Source organism: Rana temporaria, chromosome 4 (genome assembly GCF_905171775.1).
Source record: "Rana temporaria chromosome 4, aRanTem1.1, whole genome shotgun sequence".
Lineage (NCBI taxonomy): Eukaryota > Metazoa > Chordata > Amphibia > Anura > Ranidae > Rana > Rana temporaria.
The window spans coordinates 55839074-55858351 of NC_053492.1; the positions used below are offsets into that span (position 1 = coordinate 55839074).

Sequence of the window (19278 nt, forward strand, 5' to 3'; positions counted from 1 at the left end):
CCGTCGCAACTTTAGTGTCCCGTCGAAATTCTCAAAGCCGACCGGCGTTAATTACGTTCGCGCGCTGCACGTCGGGAAAATGACGTCACACGCATGCGCAGTACGGCCGGCGCGGGAGCGCGCCTCATTTAAATTTTAAACGCCCCCAGGAGAGGAGGACCGCCTTACGACGGCGGCACTTAAGTTACACAGCGTGTAATTTCTACCTAAGTGCTTTGACGATCAGGCACTTAGGTAGAAATTTTAAGTCAGTGTAACTTAACTGCTGAAATTTAAGTTACGCAGACTTTTTGAGAATTTGGCCCGCTGGATTTAGCTTTCAATTAGATTTTGGCAGGCTTAATTATTCAGTACTACTTAAAGCTTATATTTCCAAATGAAGAGCCCCACAATGGCACCCGGCAACCTACTTCCCCCAGCATAGTTTTTTTTTTTAACAAGATTTGATAGCTTTCTCAAAGTCCCTAAAGCCTTATTCAGCTCCAAAGCTCTTGTAACGCTGAATAGTGATCTTCAGAAATGTTGGCTGTAGCATTTAACCACTTCAGCCCCAGAAGAATTTACCCCCTTCCTTCCTTACCAGAGTTACCACATATTTGTGTGTGTGTGTAATCGCACAAATCCCTGTGCTGTCAGAGGAGAGGAGATAGAACGTCTGTTTCTACAAAGTAGGAACTACGATCTGTCATCTCTCCTAGTTAGTCCCATCCCCACACAGTTATAACACAGTTAGTCCCCCCCACCAAAAAAAATAAAAAAAACATACATGTATTTCAGATATCTGTTATTTACCCAAAGCCTTTTAGCGGGGTTTCCTGATCACTGAGCCGCAGTGAAGTAGTCAGTGTCTTGTCATATCATCTAATGTCACTGACTCCTCTTACCTTCCTGCTGCCAGCCGGTTCCATCACCAGCTGCAGTAGCCAGGCACGACAGCCCAGGACCCCGACACACTCTGCCACTACTTCGCAGATGACCTTCTTCCAGCAGTATTACGGGTGCCGTCACCGCCTTTTCCTCCACTCATCCTGCCTCTTCATCAGCTCCCATCTCGGGTCCCCCTCTCCTTCCCGCCAGGCCCCACTGTCAGGAAATGTTCCTCCCGCTGGTGATACTGCCTGATATTTGGCGTGCAGTACTGTGGTGCACCACCAGGTGTCTCCTGGCAGTCTGGAACTGCCAGGGGAGCTCTCCCCTGGTGGTATTATGTGATCTTTGGGCTGCAGTACTGGCGTCCACCAGCGGGGTGTTCCTGGCAGTGTGGGGCCGACATCTCCTGCGATCAGGCATCACCTGAGCCTGATTGCAGGAGATGTGTATAAATACCTGGCAGTGATAATGAGACCTTGCCTTGATATCTTTCTTGCGCCCTGAACCTGGAATCCTGTACCCTGTGCTTCCTGAACCTGAAACCTGTACCTGGAATCCTGTGCTCTGTACCTATACATGTTCCCCCTGTGATCCATCCATCCCCTCCTTGTCCTGCTTGTGCTCCCTTTCCCCAGCTGCTGACCTCCCGTTGACGATCCTGGCCTGGCCCTGTTGTGATTCCGGTTTGTCCTTATTACTTGTACATACTGGTCTATTACTGTTATTATTTGTGGTTTCTGTTGGTGTTGGTTGGAGTGTTTATTGGAGGTTGTTAATTTAATATTATTCACTATCCTTAATAAATTATATTTTCACTTAAAACACGTCTGGGTTCCCTCTGTTGCAGTCCACACAGTTCTGATCACATCTGATTCATGACACCCACTCTGAGACACATGTGCACACACTATTTAGACGGACCTAAATATACTGCCCCGTATGACGTGTGGAGCCTCTCTTGGGGCCCCCTAATGACCTCGGGCCCTCGGGCTGCGCCCGAATGGTCAGTCTGCCCGTGCTACATACCTTATATACACCTGACCTCTGTGCTCTGTATATAGGCTCAAGTTTTAAGCACCTCCAACTCCCACAATGTTGCCCAACTTAATTTTTCTCCTCTGGTTTCCCAAGTATGCCTCCAAACTTTTACAGTACATCCCATGTGAGGAAGGGGGATTCTCTGCAATTAAAAAAAAAAAATATTGGCCTATCAGTAGGCCGATATGTATTCTTTTACATATTTTTGGTAAAAAAAAATCACAATAAGCGTATATTGATTGGTTTGCCCAAAAGTTATAGCATCTACAAAATAGGGCATAGTTTTATGATATTTTTATTATTATTATTATTTTATTTGTAGTAATGACGGCGATCGGCGATTTTTTTTTTTTTTTTTTTTTTTTTTTTTTGTGACTGTGACATTATGGCGGACACATCGGACACTTTTGACACTATTTTGGGACCAATGCTTTAAAAATGCACTGATCACCCTGTAAATGACACTGGCAGGAAAGGGGTTAACCAGTAGGGGGCAAAAAAGGGGTTAAGTGTGTCCTAGGGAGTGATTCTAACTCTGTGGGGGCTGGGCTACCAGTGACACGACATTGATCACTGCTCCCGATCACAGGGAGCAGTAGATCAGTGTCCTGTCACTAGGCAGAACAGGGAAATGCCTTGTTTACAAAGGCCTCTCCCTGTTCTGTCGCTCCGTGACATGATTGCAGGACACCAGCGGACATTGAGTCCGAGGGTCCCGTGGGCACGATCACGGAGCTTGCGGCGGCATGCACACACGTCCGCACATTGCGATTTTGAAAGCAACATACAGGAACGTTGCTTTGCTCACACGAGTCATTCTGCCGAAGTATATGTGCGTTGCACGGTCGGCAAGTGGTTAAAAATAAACCAAAGCACACCAAGTTGGACATGCAAAAAGAGTTAATAAAAACAATAATGTGAGCCAAAGCATATACTCCTAATGAGTTAAGATGAGTTCCATATACAGTTACTAAATAGTAAAGTGGTTGTAAACCCTTACAAGCCACCTGGCCGGTGGCCGAGATGTCTACCGGCCAACCGCAATCGCTCCACAGAGAGCCAGAATGAGGATCTGTCAATGTAAACAAACAATCCCCGTTCTGACAGGGGAGTTCAGAGTGATTGTCTGTTCCTAGTGATTAGGAACAGCGATCTCTCTGTAGTCCCTGTCAGTCCCCTCCACCCACAGTTAGAAACACCTCCCAGGGAGCACATTTAACCCCTTAATCACCACTAGTGTTAACCCCTTCCCTGCCAGTGACATTTATACAGTAATCAGTGCATTTTTATAGCACTGATCGTTGTATAAATGTCACTGGTCCCAAAACAGTGTCAAAAGTGTATGATCTGTCCGCTGCAATGTTGCAGTCTCGCTAAAAATCACTAGTAAAAAAATAAAAAAATAAATGCCATAAATCTATTCCCTATTTTGTAGACTCTATGGGGCAGATTCTCGTAGAATGGCGTAACTTAGGGCGGGCGTAATGTATCTCATTTACGTTACGCTGATGCAAGTTTTTCAGGCAAGTGCTTTATTCACAAAGAACTTGCCTGTAAAGTTGCGGCGGCGTAATGTAAATCACCCGGCGCATGCCCGCCTAATTCAAATTAGGCGGGTAGGGGGCGTGTAGCATTTAAATTAAGCGCGTCCGTAAAATATCCCAGGGTGCATTGCTACAAATGACGTCACAAGGACGTCATTGGTTTCGACGTGAACGTAAATGGCGTCCAGCCCCATTCACGGACGACTTACGCAAACAACGTAAATTTATAAATTTCGACACGGGAACGACGGCCATACTTAACATTGGTTGCGCCTCATATACCCAGGGGCAACTTTACACCGGGAAAAGCCTAAGGTAAATGTCGTAACTTTACTGCGTCGGCCGCGCGTACATTCGGGAATTCGTGTATCTAGCTAATTTGCATACTCGACAGGGAAAACGACGGAGGCGACACCTAGCGGACAAAAAAAAATTGCATTTAAGATCCGACGGCGTAAGAGCCTTACGCCTGTCGGATCTAATGGATATCTATGCGTAACTGATTCTAAAAATCAGTCGCATAGATACGACGGCCCAGATTAGGACTTACGACGGCGTACATGGCGTTGTGCCGTCGTAAGCCCTTTGAGAATCTGGGCCTATATATTTTGTGCAAACCAATCAATATATGCTTATTGTGTTTTTTCTTTTTTCTTTTTACCAAAAAAAACATCTAGGCCTAAACTGGTGAAGACATTTGTTTTCCATTTTTTTTTAAATATATATAAAAAAAAAAAATGTATATATAAAAAAAAAAGGAGGGGTCCTGGGGACCTCCGGACCCCTAATTTTTTATTTTTATTTTTAAAGGGGGTTGCCATCCGGGGCCCCCTATTGGGCGGGGCCCATGGGCTTGAGCCCAGTCAAGCCCAATGGTAAGTCCGGGCCTGCCTGTACCACCCTTGGACTTTTCTCCAGCATGTTACTTGTCATTGGTATAGTAAGGGGAGACAACGAGAATGTGTCTACTATTATTACTTATTCTGAGCTCATTTCTCCAGCCTCCTTTAGGTCCTTCTGTGCTCAGTTTCTCGTTTTCTTTTTTTTTTCAATCAGAAGAAAGTTTTATTTGAACACAAGCATACATGTTCCATAAACACAAAATAATGCAAAGTTGTAGTTTACATAACAGTAGAAAACAAATAGGCAATTACAGCTTCCAACTGTGTAGAGTTCACTAAAGAGAACATACAGCCCCACCTAGTGGCTGAAAACAGAAATGATAGTGCCAATGGAGCATTAATATTGCACGCTCTAAAGTCAGATAGTGATAACCAGAATTGAATAACCGACAGCATTCTACCCCATTATCCTATCTATAATCAAGTCCAGTTTCTCATTTTAAATTCTGTTTTTGTCTCCAGGTTTTGCTGCAGAGATGTATTTAACAGATTCAATTACAGTTGTCCTCTTTGTTTTCACTTGTGTTGTCCTGGCAATTTTTTGGTTCAGTGAAAAGCAAACAATTCATCCAAACTATCCTCCTGGACCACCACGTTTGCCTGTTATTGGAAATATGAACATTATAAATATGAATAAACCTTACATAACGTTTCATGAGGTAAGATTTTTGTATATTCTTCATGTCAAAAGTTTTTGCTAGACATGTGCGACTTTTTTTTTACAAATCAGAGATTTAGATGTATCCAAATTTCTAAATCACAATAGTAAGGAATTTCAGAGAATCAGTTACGCATAGATTTCCCTAAGATTCGACCGGTGTAAGTGTCTTATCATATCTTAGGCTGCATATTTACGCTGGCCGCTAGGTGGCGCTTCCGTATAGTTACGCGATGAATATGCTAATTATGTAGATACGCCGATTCAGAAACGTACGTCCGGCCGGCGCATCTTTTTACGTTGTTTACGTTAGGCTTTTTCCGGCGTAAAGTTACCCCTGCTATATGAGGCGTAGCCAATGTTAAGTATGGACGTCGTTCCCGCGTTGAGTTTTGAAAATTTTACGTCGTTTGCTTAAGTCGTTCGCGAATAGGGCTGTACGTAAGTTCCGTTCACGTCTAAATCAATGACAACTTGCGGCGTAATTTCGAGCATGCGCACTGGGATTTTTTCACGAACGGCGCATGCGCCGTTCGTAAAATACGTCAAACACGTGGGGTCACAGTGAATTTACATAAAACACGCCCACATCATCCCCATTTGAATTAGGCGGGCTTACGCCGACACACATACGTTACGCCGCCGTAACTAAGGGCGCAAGTTCTTTCTGCATACGGAACTTGCACCCTAATTGACGGTGGTGTACCGTATATGAGATACGTTACGCCGCGCCGACAGGTACTGCCATGTATCTGAATCCGGCCCATTATTTGTATCTTGATTGCATCTCTGATGTGTGTATCTTTTAGAGAGGTATTTTATGTCTGTGTGTTCAGCCTCTTGCACTGTGGGTCATCATATAAACTCTTGGCAAGCTGTGGGCACTGTTGGAATCTTGTTTATATGTTCTGTAGCATGCATGCAGATTAAAAAAATAATAAGTCACAGTTTACCTTGTTGTGAATTTATATGAAAGGTTTTAGGTATGTTTGTACAGCTCTCACATGAGACTTGTTGCTTGCAAACCATTGCATAATGTTTTTGACGTTTTCAATACATGTGGGCAAGGCTTCCCTGGATTGAGGGCTGTTTCACATGGTAGAAATCTATAACTTGAGCTGAAGACTGAATGAGAACAAGGATTACACTGCAATCCTAATATAAAAGGTAAGAATTAGATCAGAAATATGGCATTTAGTTTGTATGATAGAGGTTTATCTTGTATGCAAAATTGTTGGGCAGAGAATTAGAGCTTTTAAATAAAAAATAAAAATAATTATAATACTTGGCCAATGTTTTATAATTGTGCATTACACAGGGAATTCAAAATAAAGGGGCCACCACTGCTAATAAAAAAAAAGTAAAGAGAACTGACATTGCTAAAAACAAGGATATCCCAAACAAGGGGGCTTTAACCACTTACTGTAAGGCCCGGACCATATTGCTGGTCAAAAACCAGGCCACTTTTTGTGATTCGGTACTGCGTCACTTTAACTGACAATTGACGTAACTCCCAAACAAAATTGGTGTCCTTTTTTCCCCACAAATAGAGATTTCTTTTTGGTGGTATTTGATCACCTCTGCGGTTTTTCGTTTTTGCGCTATATACAAAAATAGAGCGACAATTTTTAAAAAAATGAATATTTTTTACTTTTTGCTATAATAAATATCCCCCAAAATTATATAAAAAAACGTTTTTTTTCCTCAGTTTAGGCCGATACGTATTCTTCTACATATTTTTCATAAAAAAATTGCAATAAGCGTTTTTTGATTGGTTTGCGCAAAAGTTATAGCGTTTACAAAATAGGGGATAGTTTTATGGCATTTTTATTAATATTTATTTTACTAGTAATGGTGGCGATCAGCGATTTTTATCGGTACTGCGACATTATGGCGGACACTTCGGACACTTTTGACACATTTTTGGGACCATTGGCATTTTTATAGCGATCAGTGCTATAAAAATGCATTGATAACTATAAAAATGCCACGGGCAGGGAAGGGATTAACACTAGGGGGTGAGGAAGGGGTTAAGTATGTTCCCTGGGTGTGTTCTAACTGAAGGGGAGGTGGAATGACTTGGGGAAATGACTGATCGCTGTTCATACATTGTATGAACAGACAATCAGGCATTTCTGCCCCTGACAGGACCGGGAGCTGTGTGTGTACACACACAGCTCCCGGTTCTCACTCTGTAATGAGCGATCGCGGGTGCCCGGCGGTGATCGCGCCCGCCGGGCACACGCATCGGCGTCAGGGGCGAGCGTGCCCCTATTGGCTGCTCGGCGAGATGACGTAGATCTATGTGATCTCGCCCAGCAGAGCCGACCTGCCGCCGTATAATTGCGGCGGCTGGTCGGCAAGCAGTTAATTTCTGACCACCTTCTTCAAAGTTAGTTTTCTATCTGTCTATTTGGCTTTGGTAATTGAGGTCCCTGATAATGTGGATTATAATGAAAGTGAAGGGAGAACTCCTAGAAATATTGAAGCCAATGGATCAATATAAGAGCCACAGAACTAACATTTTCAGAGGTCAGAACCTGCAGCCTCTATATTTTGTTTTTCACTATAGTTTTTTTTTTTTTTGCCAGCTTTTAAAAGCACCCTTCACCTTGAGTTTGAGAGTATTGAACATAGATCTTAAAGTGACACTAAACTATTTCCTTATTTTCCACAGTTAATCCATACCCATGCCCTATTTAATGACCCTGTAATCTATTGATCATAAAATAGTTTCTTACCACGTTTGCTGCCTCCTTGTAACATCTTTAACCACTTGCTTACTGGGCACATATACCCCCTTCCTGACCAGAGGACTTTTTGCGATTCGGCGCCGCTTTAACTGACAATTGCGCAGTCGTGCAACGTGGCTCCCAAACAAAATAGAAGTCCTTTTTTTCCCACAAATAGAGCTTTCTTTTTTTGCGCTATAAACAAAAATAGAGCGACAATTTTGAAAAAAAAAAATATTTTTTACTTGTTGCTGTAATAAATGGCCCAATTGTTTTTATTTTTTTCTCAGTCTAGGCCGATACGTATTCTACATATTTTTGGTAAAAAAAAAAAAAATCGCAATAAGCGACTGGTTTGCGCAAAAGTTATAGCGCCTACAAAATAGGGGACAGAATTATTATTTTTTATTATTTTATTTTTTTAAATAGTAATGGCGGCGATCTGCGATTTTTATTGTGACTGCGACAATATGGCGGACACATCGGACACTTTTGACACATTTTTGACACATTTAACACTAGGGGGTGAGGGAGGGGTTAGATGTGTACCCTGCCTAGTGTTACTAACTGTGGGGGAAGGGGACTGACTGGGGGAGGTGACCGATCTGTGTCCCTATGTACAAGGGACACAGATCGGTCTCCTCTCTCCCTGACAGGACGTGGATCTGTGTGTTTACACACACAGATCCATGGCCTTGTCTCTGTAACCGCCAATCGCGGGAGCCTGGCGGACATCGCGGCCTCTTAGTGATGCGGCGGGCTCGCGCGCCCCCCAGTGGCAAGGAGGAGCGGAGGCCGTAAAAAGACGGCGTGTTAGAGAATTACAACCACCCTGCGGCCGTATAAAATTGTACGGCCGTCGGGAAGTGGTTAAGCTCTCAAACCTGTCCTTTTACACCTAACTTTTGTTTGGAAAGGGCAGTACATGTTAGTTGCTGTCATGTGCACAGCTCTTAGTACATACACTACTTATCCCGAAATCCATTGTCTATCTCGAGTCATAAAGAGAGGGTGGCTATGGTCCTACATACAGCGGGACCACAAAGAACAAATGTAGCCACCTTCTAACAGGAAGTCAGATCACAGCAGCAAAAAAATAAAAAATAAATTGGCAATCTGGAGGAGGCTGAGAGCAATAGAAGTGACTTTTTAACGTTAAGAATACACATTTGAATAGATTGTTTTTTTTTTTAAACCAGAGTTCAGTGCTACTTTATTGGGAATGTTGGATGTAGTTTTAAAACATTTGTAAACTCTTACCCTTTCAATTTAAATTAGAAATGAAAGGCAAAACATGTGTGTATATGTACAAATAATAATAATAATAATAATAATAATAATAATAATAAAAAAAAAAAACATATGAAATACCTTTTTTGATCACATAGCCTCTGCTTTCAGCCAGATAAGGGGGCAGTGAATGGCTGCGCAGGGGGAAAATGTGTCAACACAAATCTTGGCCATTGGAGGACAAGGGTTTGAAATAGGAAAGCATGAGGGCTGACAGGATCACCAGGTATGTCACACAAAGGACGTAATACAAAGCTAGCAGAATATTTTTTAACATGGTACATGGGAACATGGTATAATAGACACGTCAGGAATATGAAATATTTGGGTAACTTATTGTTTAACCAGTTTCTGCCAGGCCTATAGCAAAATAATGGGCGGGCAGGACTAGATCCTGGTGGACATAATATGATGTCCTTTATTGATTGCTGTGAATGCGGGGTCACGATGGGAGCAATCTGTCCCTGGCTGTGCCAATGACTGATCAGTGTACCGGCCTGCTGCCAGTACCATGTGATCGTTGTGACCAATAACAGCAGATCACATGACAATTGTAAACAATGGATGGCTTCCTTTCATGCCATCCATTGTGTACAATTGTGTTGCTAGATGATTGGTCACAGTGATCACATGGTACAGACAAGGCCAATCACAGCCCATCTGTACAATGTGATTAGCTGTGACCAATCACAGCTAATCACAACAAAACACACTGAATTAATCAGAGTCATTCAGTAAAAATTGTGGCTTATACCAGTGAAACTCACTGGTATAAACAGTTATAATGTGTAAAAAAAAAACGTTGGTAACACTGTATTTCTCTGGTCACCGTGTGTTAAAAGAAAAGAAAAAATGTAAAAAAGAAAAAAAAGAAAAGTTTGAAATAAAGTTACCCCTTGAAATGTTCCACATTTTATAATTTTACAATCAAAAACACAAATGTATTTTATTGGGATTTTGGGTGATATACCAACACAAACTGGCACATAATTGTGAAGTGGAAGGAAGATGATAAATGGTTTTCCAAAGTTTTTACAAATAAATATCTGAAAAGCGTGATGGTGCATTTGTATTCAGCCTCCTTTACTCTGATACCTCCAACTAAAATCTAGTGGAACTGATTGCCTTCAGAAGTCACCTATTAGTAAATAGAGTTCATCTGTGTGTAATTTAATCTAAGGATAAATACAGCTGTTCTGTGAAGCCCTCATAGGTGTGTTAGAGAACCTTAGTGAACAAAAAGTATCATGAAGGCCATGGAGCACACCAGACAGGTCAGGGATAACGTTTTAGACAAGTTTAAAGAAGGGTTAGGTTATACAAAAATATCCCAAGCTCTGAATATCTCACGGAGCACTCTTCAATACATTATCTGAAAATGGAAAGAGTATTGTACAACTGCAAACCTACCAAGACATGGTCGTCCACCTAAACTCACATGCCGGGCAAAAAGAGTATTAATCAGGGAAGCAGCCAAGAGGCCCATGATAACTCTGGAGGAGCTGCAGAGATCCACAGCTCAGGTTATTTTTTCTGTCCACAGGACAACTATTAGTCGTGCACTGCACAAATCTGGGCTTTATGGAAATGTGTCAAGAAGAAAGCAAAACGCTATGTGTGACGGACAACTAACACTGCACATCACCCTGAACACACCATCCCCACCATGAAACATGGTGGTGGCAGCATCATTTTGTGGTCAGAGTTGATAGGAAGATGGATGGAGCCAAATACAGGGCAATCTTAGAAGAAAACCTGTTAGAGTCTACTAAAGAGTTAAGACTGGGGTGGAGGTTCACCTTCCAGCAGGACAACGACCTAAACATACAGCCAGAGCTACAATGGAATGGTTTAGATTAAAGCATATTTGTGTGTTAGAATGGCCCAGTCAAAGTCCAGACCTAAATCCAATTGGAAATCTGTGGCAAGACTTGAAAATTGCTGTTCACAGATGCTCTCCATCCAATCTGACAGATCTTGAGCTATTTTGCAAAGAAGAATGGGCAACAATTTCAGTCTCTAGATGTGCAAAGGAAGTGCCCGATATTAAAATGGTTAAACACGATTTTGGAATATTGGAAGCCTGCATACTGTATTCTGTCAGTATAGGCTTTCTTTAACAATCATTGACAGGCTGGAGAATGCTTCAGCTCAGCTTGAAACTTTCTGAAGCATATTAAAAGCTTTCCTAAAGCTAAGATTGGCTCTTCAAATAAGATACTCCATATTCATAGACTGGAACATAAGGAGGCTTTAAGGGCTTCCAGGGAGCTGCTCAGAGCTTGTTACATAGTTAGTCAGGTTGAAAAAAGTCCATCAAGTTCAACCATAAGAAATAAAATAATAATAATATCGTACAATCACATATACCCAATTCTATACCCACAGTTGATCCAGAGGAAGGCAAAAAAAAAAAAAAAAACAGCAAAGCATGATCCAATTTGCTACAGCTGGGGAAAAAATTCCTTCCTGATCCCCCATGAGGCAATCGGATATTCCCCGGATCAACTTTACCTATAAATGTTAGTACCCAGTTATACAGTATTCTGTACATTTAGGAAAGTATCCAGGCCTTTCTTAAAGCACTTTACTGAGCTGGCCAGAACCACCTCTGGAGGGAGTCTATTCCACATTTTCACAGCTCTTACTGTGAAGAAACCTTTCCGTATTTGGAGATGAAATCTCTTTTCCTCTAGATGTAAAGAGTGCCCCCTTGTCCTCAGTGTTGACCGTAAAGTGAATAACTCAACACCAAGTATCCCCCCTTAATCTCCTCTTCTCAAAAGTGAATACATTCAGTTCCTCTAATCTTTCCTCATAGCTGAGCTCCTCCATGCCTCTTATTAGTTTGGTTGCCCTTCTCTGCACTTTCTCCAGTTCCCCAATATCCTTCTTAAGAACTGGGGCCCAAAACTGAACTGCATATTCCAGATGAGGTCTTACTAATGATTTGTACAGGGGCAAAATTATATCTCTCTCTCTCCGGAGTCCATACCTCTCTTAATACAAGAAAGGATTTTGCTCGCTTTGGAAACCGCAGCTTGGCATTGCATGCCATTATTGAGCTTATGATCTTCCAAGACCCCCAGATCCTTCTCCACTACAGATCCCCCCAATTGTACTCCCCCTAGTATGTATGATGCATGCATAGTCTTAGTCCCCAAGTGCATAACTTTACATTTATCAACATTAAAGGGGTTGTAAAGGATTTTTTTTTATAATAAGCATCCTTTACATGCAGACATTCCTCTTTTCACTTCCTCATTGTTCGTTTTTGCTCAGAAGTTGCTCTATTTCTTCTCTGTTCTGTTCTCTTCCTGCTTGTCTGATTGTTACTCACCACCGTGATGGGAGGCTTTACTTGACGTGCTCGCCCCCTCCTGGGAACTACATCTGTGCAGTAGGACGCTCTCTAGGTGTTAGAGACTTCAAGGAGGTGTGAATTTACTGGGCGTGCTGCAATTCATACTGGGAAATGTAGTTCTTACATGAACGAGTGCCGCAAACCGGGAAGTGAATGAGAGAACAGAAACTAGAACGGAGGAGGTGAAATAGATAAAAGAATTTAATAGGTATTTACTCGTTTTTTAACAGAATCATTACACTATTCTGTCTGTCTACCTTGCAGACATTCATTTTAGGCAACTTTTTTTTCCTTTACAACTCCTTTAAACCTCATCTGCCACTTAGTCACCCAATTAGACAGAGCATTGAGGTCGGCTTGTAAATTGGCGACATCCTGTAAGGACGTTATTCCACTGCATAGCTTGGTGTCATCTGCAAAGACAGAAATGTTACTTTTGATCTCAGACCCAATATCATTTATAAATATATTGAAAAGTAAGGGTCCCAGCACTGAACCTTGGGGTACACCACTAATAACCTTAGACCATTCAGAGTAAGAATCATTAACCACTACTCTCTGAATTCTGTCTTTTAGCCAGTTTTCTATCCATTTACAAACTGATATTTCCAAGCCTGTAGACTTTACCTTACACATGAGCCGTGTGTGCGGAACTGTATCAAACACTTTTGCAAAATCCAGGTATACCACGTCCACTGCCACGCCTCTGTCCAAGGTTTTACTTACCTCTTCAAAAAAAGAAATCTAACAACTTCTGTCTTTCATGAATCCATGTTGTCTGTTGCTTAAATAGTTTTTTTTTCCAGCAAGAACTTATCTATGTGGTCTTTTATTAATCTCTCCAGTATCTTCCCAGCTATAGAAGGTAAACTAACAGGTCTATAGTTACTTGGTAAAGACTTTGTTCCCTTCTTAAATATAGGCACCACATTGGCCCTGCGCCAATCCAGTGGTACTATTCCTGTCATTAATGAGTCCCTAAATATTTGATACAGTGGCTTTGAAATGACAGAGCTCAATTCTTTTAGGATCCGTGGGTGGATGCCATCAGGTCCAGGTGCCTTATCCACCTTTATTCTGTCTAAATATTTCTGGACCATATCACTTTTAAACCATTGTGTATCATTTGGGGCTTTGTCACTACCACCCCCATCATGGACATGAGCTCCCCCATGCTCCTTTTGTATACACAGAGCTGAAGAAAGTATTTAATAAATTAGCCTTCTCTTTGTCCCCAGTCACCCACTCTAGATTATTTTGTAAAGGGCCTCCATGCTCAGACTTCACCTTTTTACTATTAATATATTTGAAGAATTTATTAATGTGTCGTTCGTTTTGAATTTTTGCATCCTTTATTTCCTTTTTACATATCCTTTTATATTCTTTGTAACATTTAAACGACACTAGTGTTCCTTCATTTTTGTATTTTTTAAAAGCTCTTTTCTTATAGTTTATAGCTTTTTTAACTTTGGCCGTGAGCCGCATAGGTTTTATTTTTAGCCTTTTAAACTTATTGCCCATGGGATTATACTTTGCAGTGAGTTCACAAACAGTCTTTGTTGAACTGCTTTGCAAATTCTTGCTTGTTGGCAGGTGTAGTGCCCTTTATTTGATGCCACTTTCCCCATGATGTAGTTACAGTGCATGACTATCCCATCTGGAGAAGAATCTGGGCAGGTCCTGGGACTACTTAGTGGGATCTGCCATCCAAACCAGCACCCTTACATGTTGAAGTTGATATAATTTTGACTAGCGTTTAAGGTTAAGCTTAAAGATGAACTCTATGGAGGTATAAAATACACACATTAAAGCAGCTTTGTATTTATTAAAGCATTGTTAAACTTATGTTTTAATTGCAAGCAGTAAAGATACCTGAATTTGATCTGGTAGGAGTCACTTTCAGTGCCTGTACAACAGGACTGGAGTGTGAGAGGAAGAAACAGCACAAGGCGCCATATGCTAAGAAGCAGGGCCGCTGATAGGGCAGTACAGCCAGCCCTGATGTACCGGGCCCGGCTCAGCTAGGGGGCCCGGGAAGCTTTATAGTTAAATTCTGACAGAATATATTAAAATGTTTTTCTAAACCACCCATGTTCCTGCTTGCTTTTTAGGGTGTACTTACATAATCCTGGGCCCCATTAGGGCAATAGAGGGGCCCAGGAAGTGAAATAACTGAAGGGACTTTATTTCCATTTTCGGGGGGCGCAGGTAGATAAAGCCTGCCGCATAATGCGCTGCACATGTTCTAGTTCCGGCTGCCCTCTGCTTGTACCATCCCTGGCGGAGTGATTTATGTGTACAGGGCTCCCTCAGTAAGTGCTGTCTGTGGGTGGGAGTTAGAGAGTCATGTGACTGTCTGGCTGAGAGGATGCAGGAAACTTAATCGAGCAGCGGTGCACAGCTACAGGCAAGGAAGGGCACACAGTCACACCAGCTACCATGGAAAGAAGGTACAGCCCCCTGACTCCCCACTGTGTTCATGATTATCGTCATTAGGATGATCACAGCACTTTAGATCCTCTATTGCTCTTCCACAGTGTCACATGGCTATTGGGTCTGAGTGTGTACAGACTGTCACACAATAGAGCCATAACAAAGTCACCACTCAATAGCCATGTGGCACTGTGGCATAGCAATAGAGGATCTAAAGTTCTGTGATCATCATAATGATAATCATAAGCATGAGATGCTACTTTACACTTGCTACTTGTTTGGATGGAAGGGGGGGGGGGAGTAAAAACATGTAGCTGAGCTGCATTTTTTTAACCAACCACCCCTCCTTAAAGAAGCTTTCACCCAAACCTTGCAATTAGATCTGCCTGCCATTTTTTCATGTGGATCTGTATGATCTGTATGAAAGCTCTATATAGGATGGAATCCAGATGTACATAGATTTAAAAAAAAAATGCTGCTATCTCTCTGTATTGTGGGTTTGTGATGCTTTTCTATGTGGATATAAAAGCAATTTTTTTTTCTGATGCTGGGAGTGTGGTCAATCTTCCTTCCACATTGCCTGTTGTGAGTGGACACAAGTCCAAATTTCCATTTGGCCACCCATAGAGACATCACAAGTCCTCCCCTGTGGGCTGTGCATTGTGTGCAGATGCAAACTGAACAGACCTGGAAATCAGAACACATCTGTCCCATTTAGCTCCAATTCTGCAGAGAATCCACTCACTGATCCCTTGCTGAGTGGAGCAGCACTGTGTGAAAGGGCCCTCATGCTGGAAAGGTAGTGGTTGGCAAAGTACATATGCAGCTTCCGCAAAGCAACTACTGTAACCACCCACCATGTTTCCTGCTGAGGAGGTGATACAGTGCCTGTTCACCACCAGCCAAATTCTGTCAGAAGAGCAATCCGCATGCAGATCACTCTTCAGAGAGCAATGCTAGTGTGAATTGGGTCATACAGATTTAAATAATTTTTTGGAGTGCATGCCTCAGCTGATTTAAAGGCATAATAGATGTGCTGGCTTAAGGAAAATTGAATCCTTAAAGTCAGCTGCAGCACTCTCATTTGTTAGAAGGAATGTGATTAGCCTGGACAAAGATAAATATCACTTAAAATATCACTTTTTTGAGGCGGGGTTGGGGGGGCCCCATCAGGTAGGCTGTACGGGGCCCCATGATTTCTAACAGCGGCCCTGCTAAGAAGTATGCTCAGAGGAAGAGACAACAGAGTGACAGAGGAATGAGCTCATCAATGTGCTGCTTGTTATTTCACTGTCCAGTCACAGACTGAGGCGAGTCCAGGATGGGCTCAGAGGAAGTGAGTTGAAAGATGCTGACCATCAGACTAGGATATGCAGTAACAAGAAAATAGAATTGTGGGGGACATTTTATTTTATAATAACTTATACGTTATAAGTGGTCTTGTTTAAAATGATGCTAAAAATATTATTAGAGTAGAAAGCAATGCAAAAATATTTACAAATGAAACAAACATATTGGAAAAAAAAACAAATAAGGGAGAAGGGGAAGAAGTAGTCGATTAGGGCTGACTGTGTTAAAATAACGGTTAATATGGGGTCAATAGGAACTAATTGTATTAGAAAACAACTTAATGACATTCTATGCAGATCAAGGTTCACCTGTTTGATCTTCAGATGAATAGAACAGTAAAAATAAGTTTTGCCTTTAGTTACACATTAAAGGTGTTGTAAAGGTAAAAAAAAAAAAAAAAAAAATCCTAAATAGCTTCCCTTACCTTAGTGCAGTCCTTCTTCACTTACCTCATCCTTCGATTTTACTTTTAAATGTCCTTATTTCTTCTGAGAAATCCTCACTTCCTGTTCTTCTGTCTGTAACTCCACACAGTAATGCAAGGCTTTCTCCCTGGTGTGGAGTGTCGTGCTCGCTCCCTCTCTTGGACAACAGGAGAGTCAGGATGCTCTCTACAATGCAGATAAAGGAGCTGTGTGTTAGTGGGCTTCCTGACTCTCTTATTGTCCAAGGGAGAGGGCGAGCATGACACTCCACACCAGGGAGAAAGCCTCACATTACAGTGTGGAGTTACAGACAGAAGAACAGGAAGTGAGGATTTCTCAGAAGAAATAAGGACATTTAAAAGCAAAATGGAAGGATGAGGTAAGTGAAGGAGCACTACACTAAGGTAAAGGAAGCTATTTATGGAAAAAAATTGTACCTTTACAACCCCTTTAATCCTCACTGCCCCTTGAATGTGGAGGTAGTAGGAACCGTTAAACACAAACACATTATTTGTTAGGATGAACTAATTTCCCCAAAGCATGTCAGTGATGACGCTAAGGGAGGTGGGAAGAAAGTGCAATGTCTTTGTCATCCTTGGACATTTCTCCCAGCGTATCAGTCTTGATTGGTCTAACAAGTGAGCCAAGGAACATGTCCACTAGTATACCTGATATAAAGCTCTTCTCTCAAGCCTCTCTGAGTTCCTTACTTGCTTTAATTTTGTTCAGTTCAGTTTCTAATTTTCATTTCTATTTTTTATCTCCAGGCTGTGTTGCAGACATGTTTTTAACTGATCCGGTTACAGCTGTCCTCTCTATTGTCACCTGTGCATTTCTGGCAATTTTTTTATTCAGTCAGAAGAAAAAAGTTCATCCAAATTATCCTCCTGGACCACCATGTTTGCCTATTATTGGAAATATGCACATCATAAATATGAATAAACCTTACATAACATTTCACAAGGTATGATCTTGGATTTTTAAATATGTTAATAAAATGTACGTTAGGAATCACTAAATGGCAGACTGTGTAGCAGTCCTACCACCATGGCCGCACCACTCAGCAACCACAGGTCCAACCCCTCCACCCTGCTACTGCCACCACTGCAGCTGTTCACTGCAGATGATCCAAACATATCTGCGTTTGTTTCAAACAGGGTTCGGATAACATTTAAAGTTCAAGTGCCAAATCCGAACCCCAATAAAGTCAATTGCAGTAATGGCCTTTTTCTTGGCTAATAGGAAAGGGATTGTCAAACAAATGACATGGAGGGCTGGGCACTGCTGATTTTTTTTGAGCAATGAAAAAAGAGAGAAAAAGACCTACAGGATTTTTCACGTACACAAATGTTTACTACATTAAATTTCTCATAACATTAATATATACTGTGTAAAATGACAGCTGACAGCTGCTTCATTCTGTTTGTAACAGAATACCAGTCTCCCCTTGTAAGACACACCCTCATGCTGAGGGGGGCATGTGGCTTGGTATGGTTCAGGGTGGGTGTGCATGATTATCCCCCTTTTTCATTTCCTGGCCTTACATGGTGCATGCTTTGACAAGTGTTTGGTGTAAAGTTCTAGGAGGACCTTGCACTTTTTCTTCTTAATTTTTCATTGGATACCCCCTTAGAAGCTATAGCCGACCCTGGGGGTCTATAAAAATAATTTAGGGGACCTCACACCATTTTATAAGAAGTATAGCACTTAAAATTTATACCAGACCTGAAACAAATGATCTTTGTGGTCCCCCATAATTCATACAAAGGTAATTTTTTTGTAACTATCGCTAACTCCTTTGTTTACATGGCTGGAAAGTCCCTTTACGTGTATCTATTTCATTATCCTAGATGAGCATCTGAAACAGATTCTGAAGAGGGAACCACACACAAAAAAATGTAGTGGGGATTCCCCTATAATGAATTTATACCAGGCCCTTCAAGTCTGGTATGACTTTTAAGAGGACACCACGTATACGGAAAATAACACCCAGACACCACCTCCCCGCATTTAAATGAGTTAGGGGGGGTACATAATGCCCCTACTCATTCACAAAAAAGTGAAAAGTAATTAAATACACAAACAGTTTTTTACAATCCTTTTATTAAAAAAATGCTCCATTAAATTGGTTGTCAATAACATCATCCAGTGATATTGATCTTTATAAATCATAAAGGATGACACGCATTTAAAGAAAAATCGAGATGATCCTAACACAATCGGGCAAGTATAGTGATGACATCATTGCCCAAATATGGCCATGTCAAAGACTACTGTCGTATCTTAAGCTTGCCAAAAAATAAAACATCTACTAGTGTATAGTAAGCTTTACTCATGGAGTCTCTGAGGATTCTAATGCCGCGTACACACGGTCGTTTTCTGCGATGTAAAAAAACAACGTTTTTAAAAACGTCAATTTAATTGATCGTGTGTGGGAGAAAACGACGTTTTATGTCTTCTAAAAAACGACACAAAAAAATTGAAGCATGCTTCAATTTTATGTGTCGTTTTTCAAAACGTCGTTTTCGACTTCACAGAAATTGACCGTGTGTGGCAAAAAACGACGTTTCAAACGACGTTTTTACACCCGCGCATGCCCAGGAGCTAGTTATGAAGCGAGCTTCAATGGAAAAACGTGGTGAACGTAACCTCGCTTTGCTAGAGCACTGTGA

The 19278-nt window shown here is 41.6% G+C and overlaps 1 protein-coding gene across 1 annotated transcript in view; it reads left to right on the plus strand.

The window, feature by feature from the left end:
• Positions 1 to 6017: 6017 nt before the first annotated feature.
• LOC120936225 (cytochrome P450 2K4-like) overlaps positions 6018 to 19278 on the plus strand; it is a 68302-nt gene continuing 55041 nt past the window's right edge. Inside the window, exons 1-2 of the mRNA XM_040348420.1 lie at positions 6018 to 6179; positions 17374 to 17570. Of these exons, the coding sequence (XP_040204354.1) occupies positions 17388 to 17570 (183 nt within the window). The 5' untranslated portion in view covers positions 6018 to 6179; positions 17374 to 17387. The remainder of the gene's footprint in view (positions 6180 to 17373; positions 17571 to 19278) is intronic.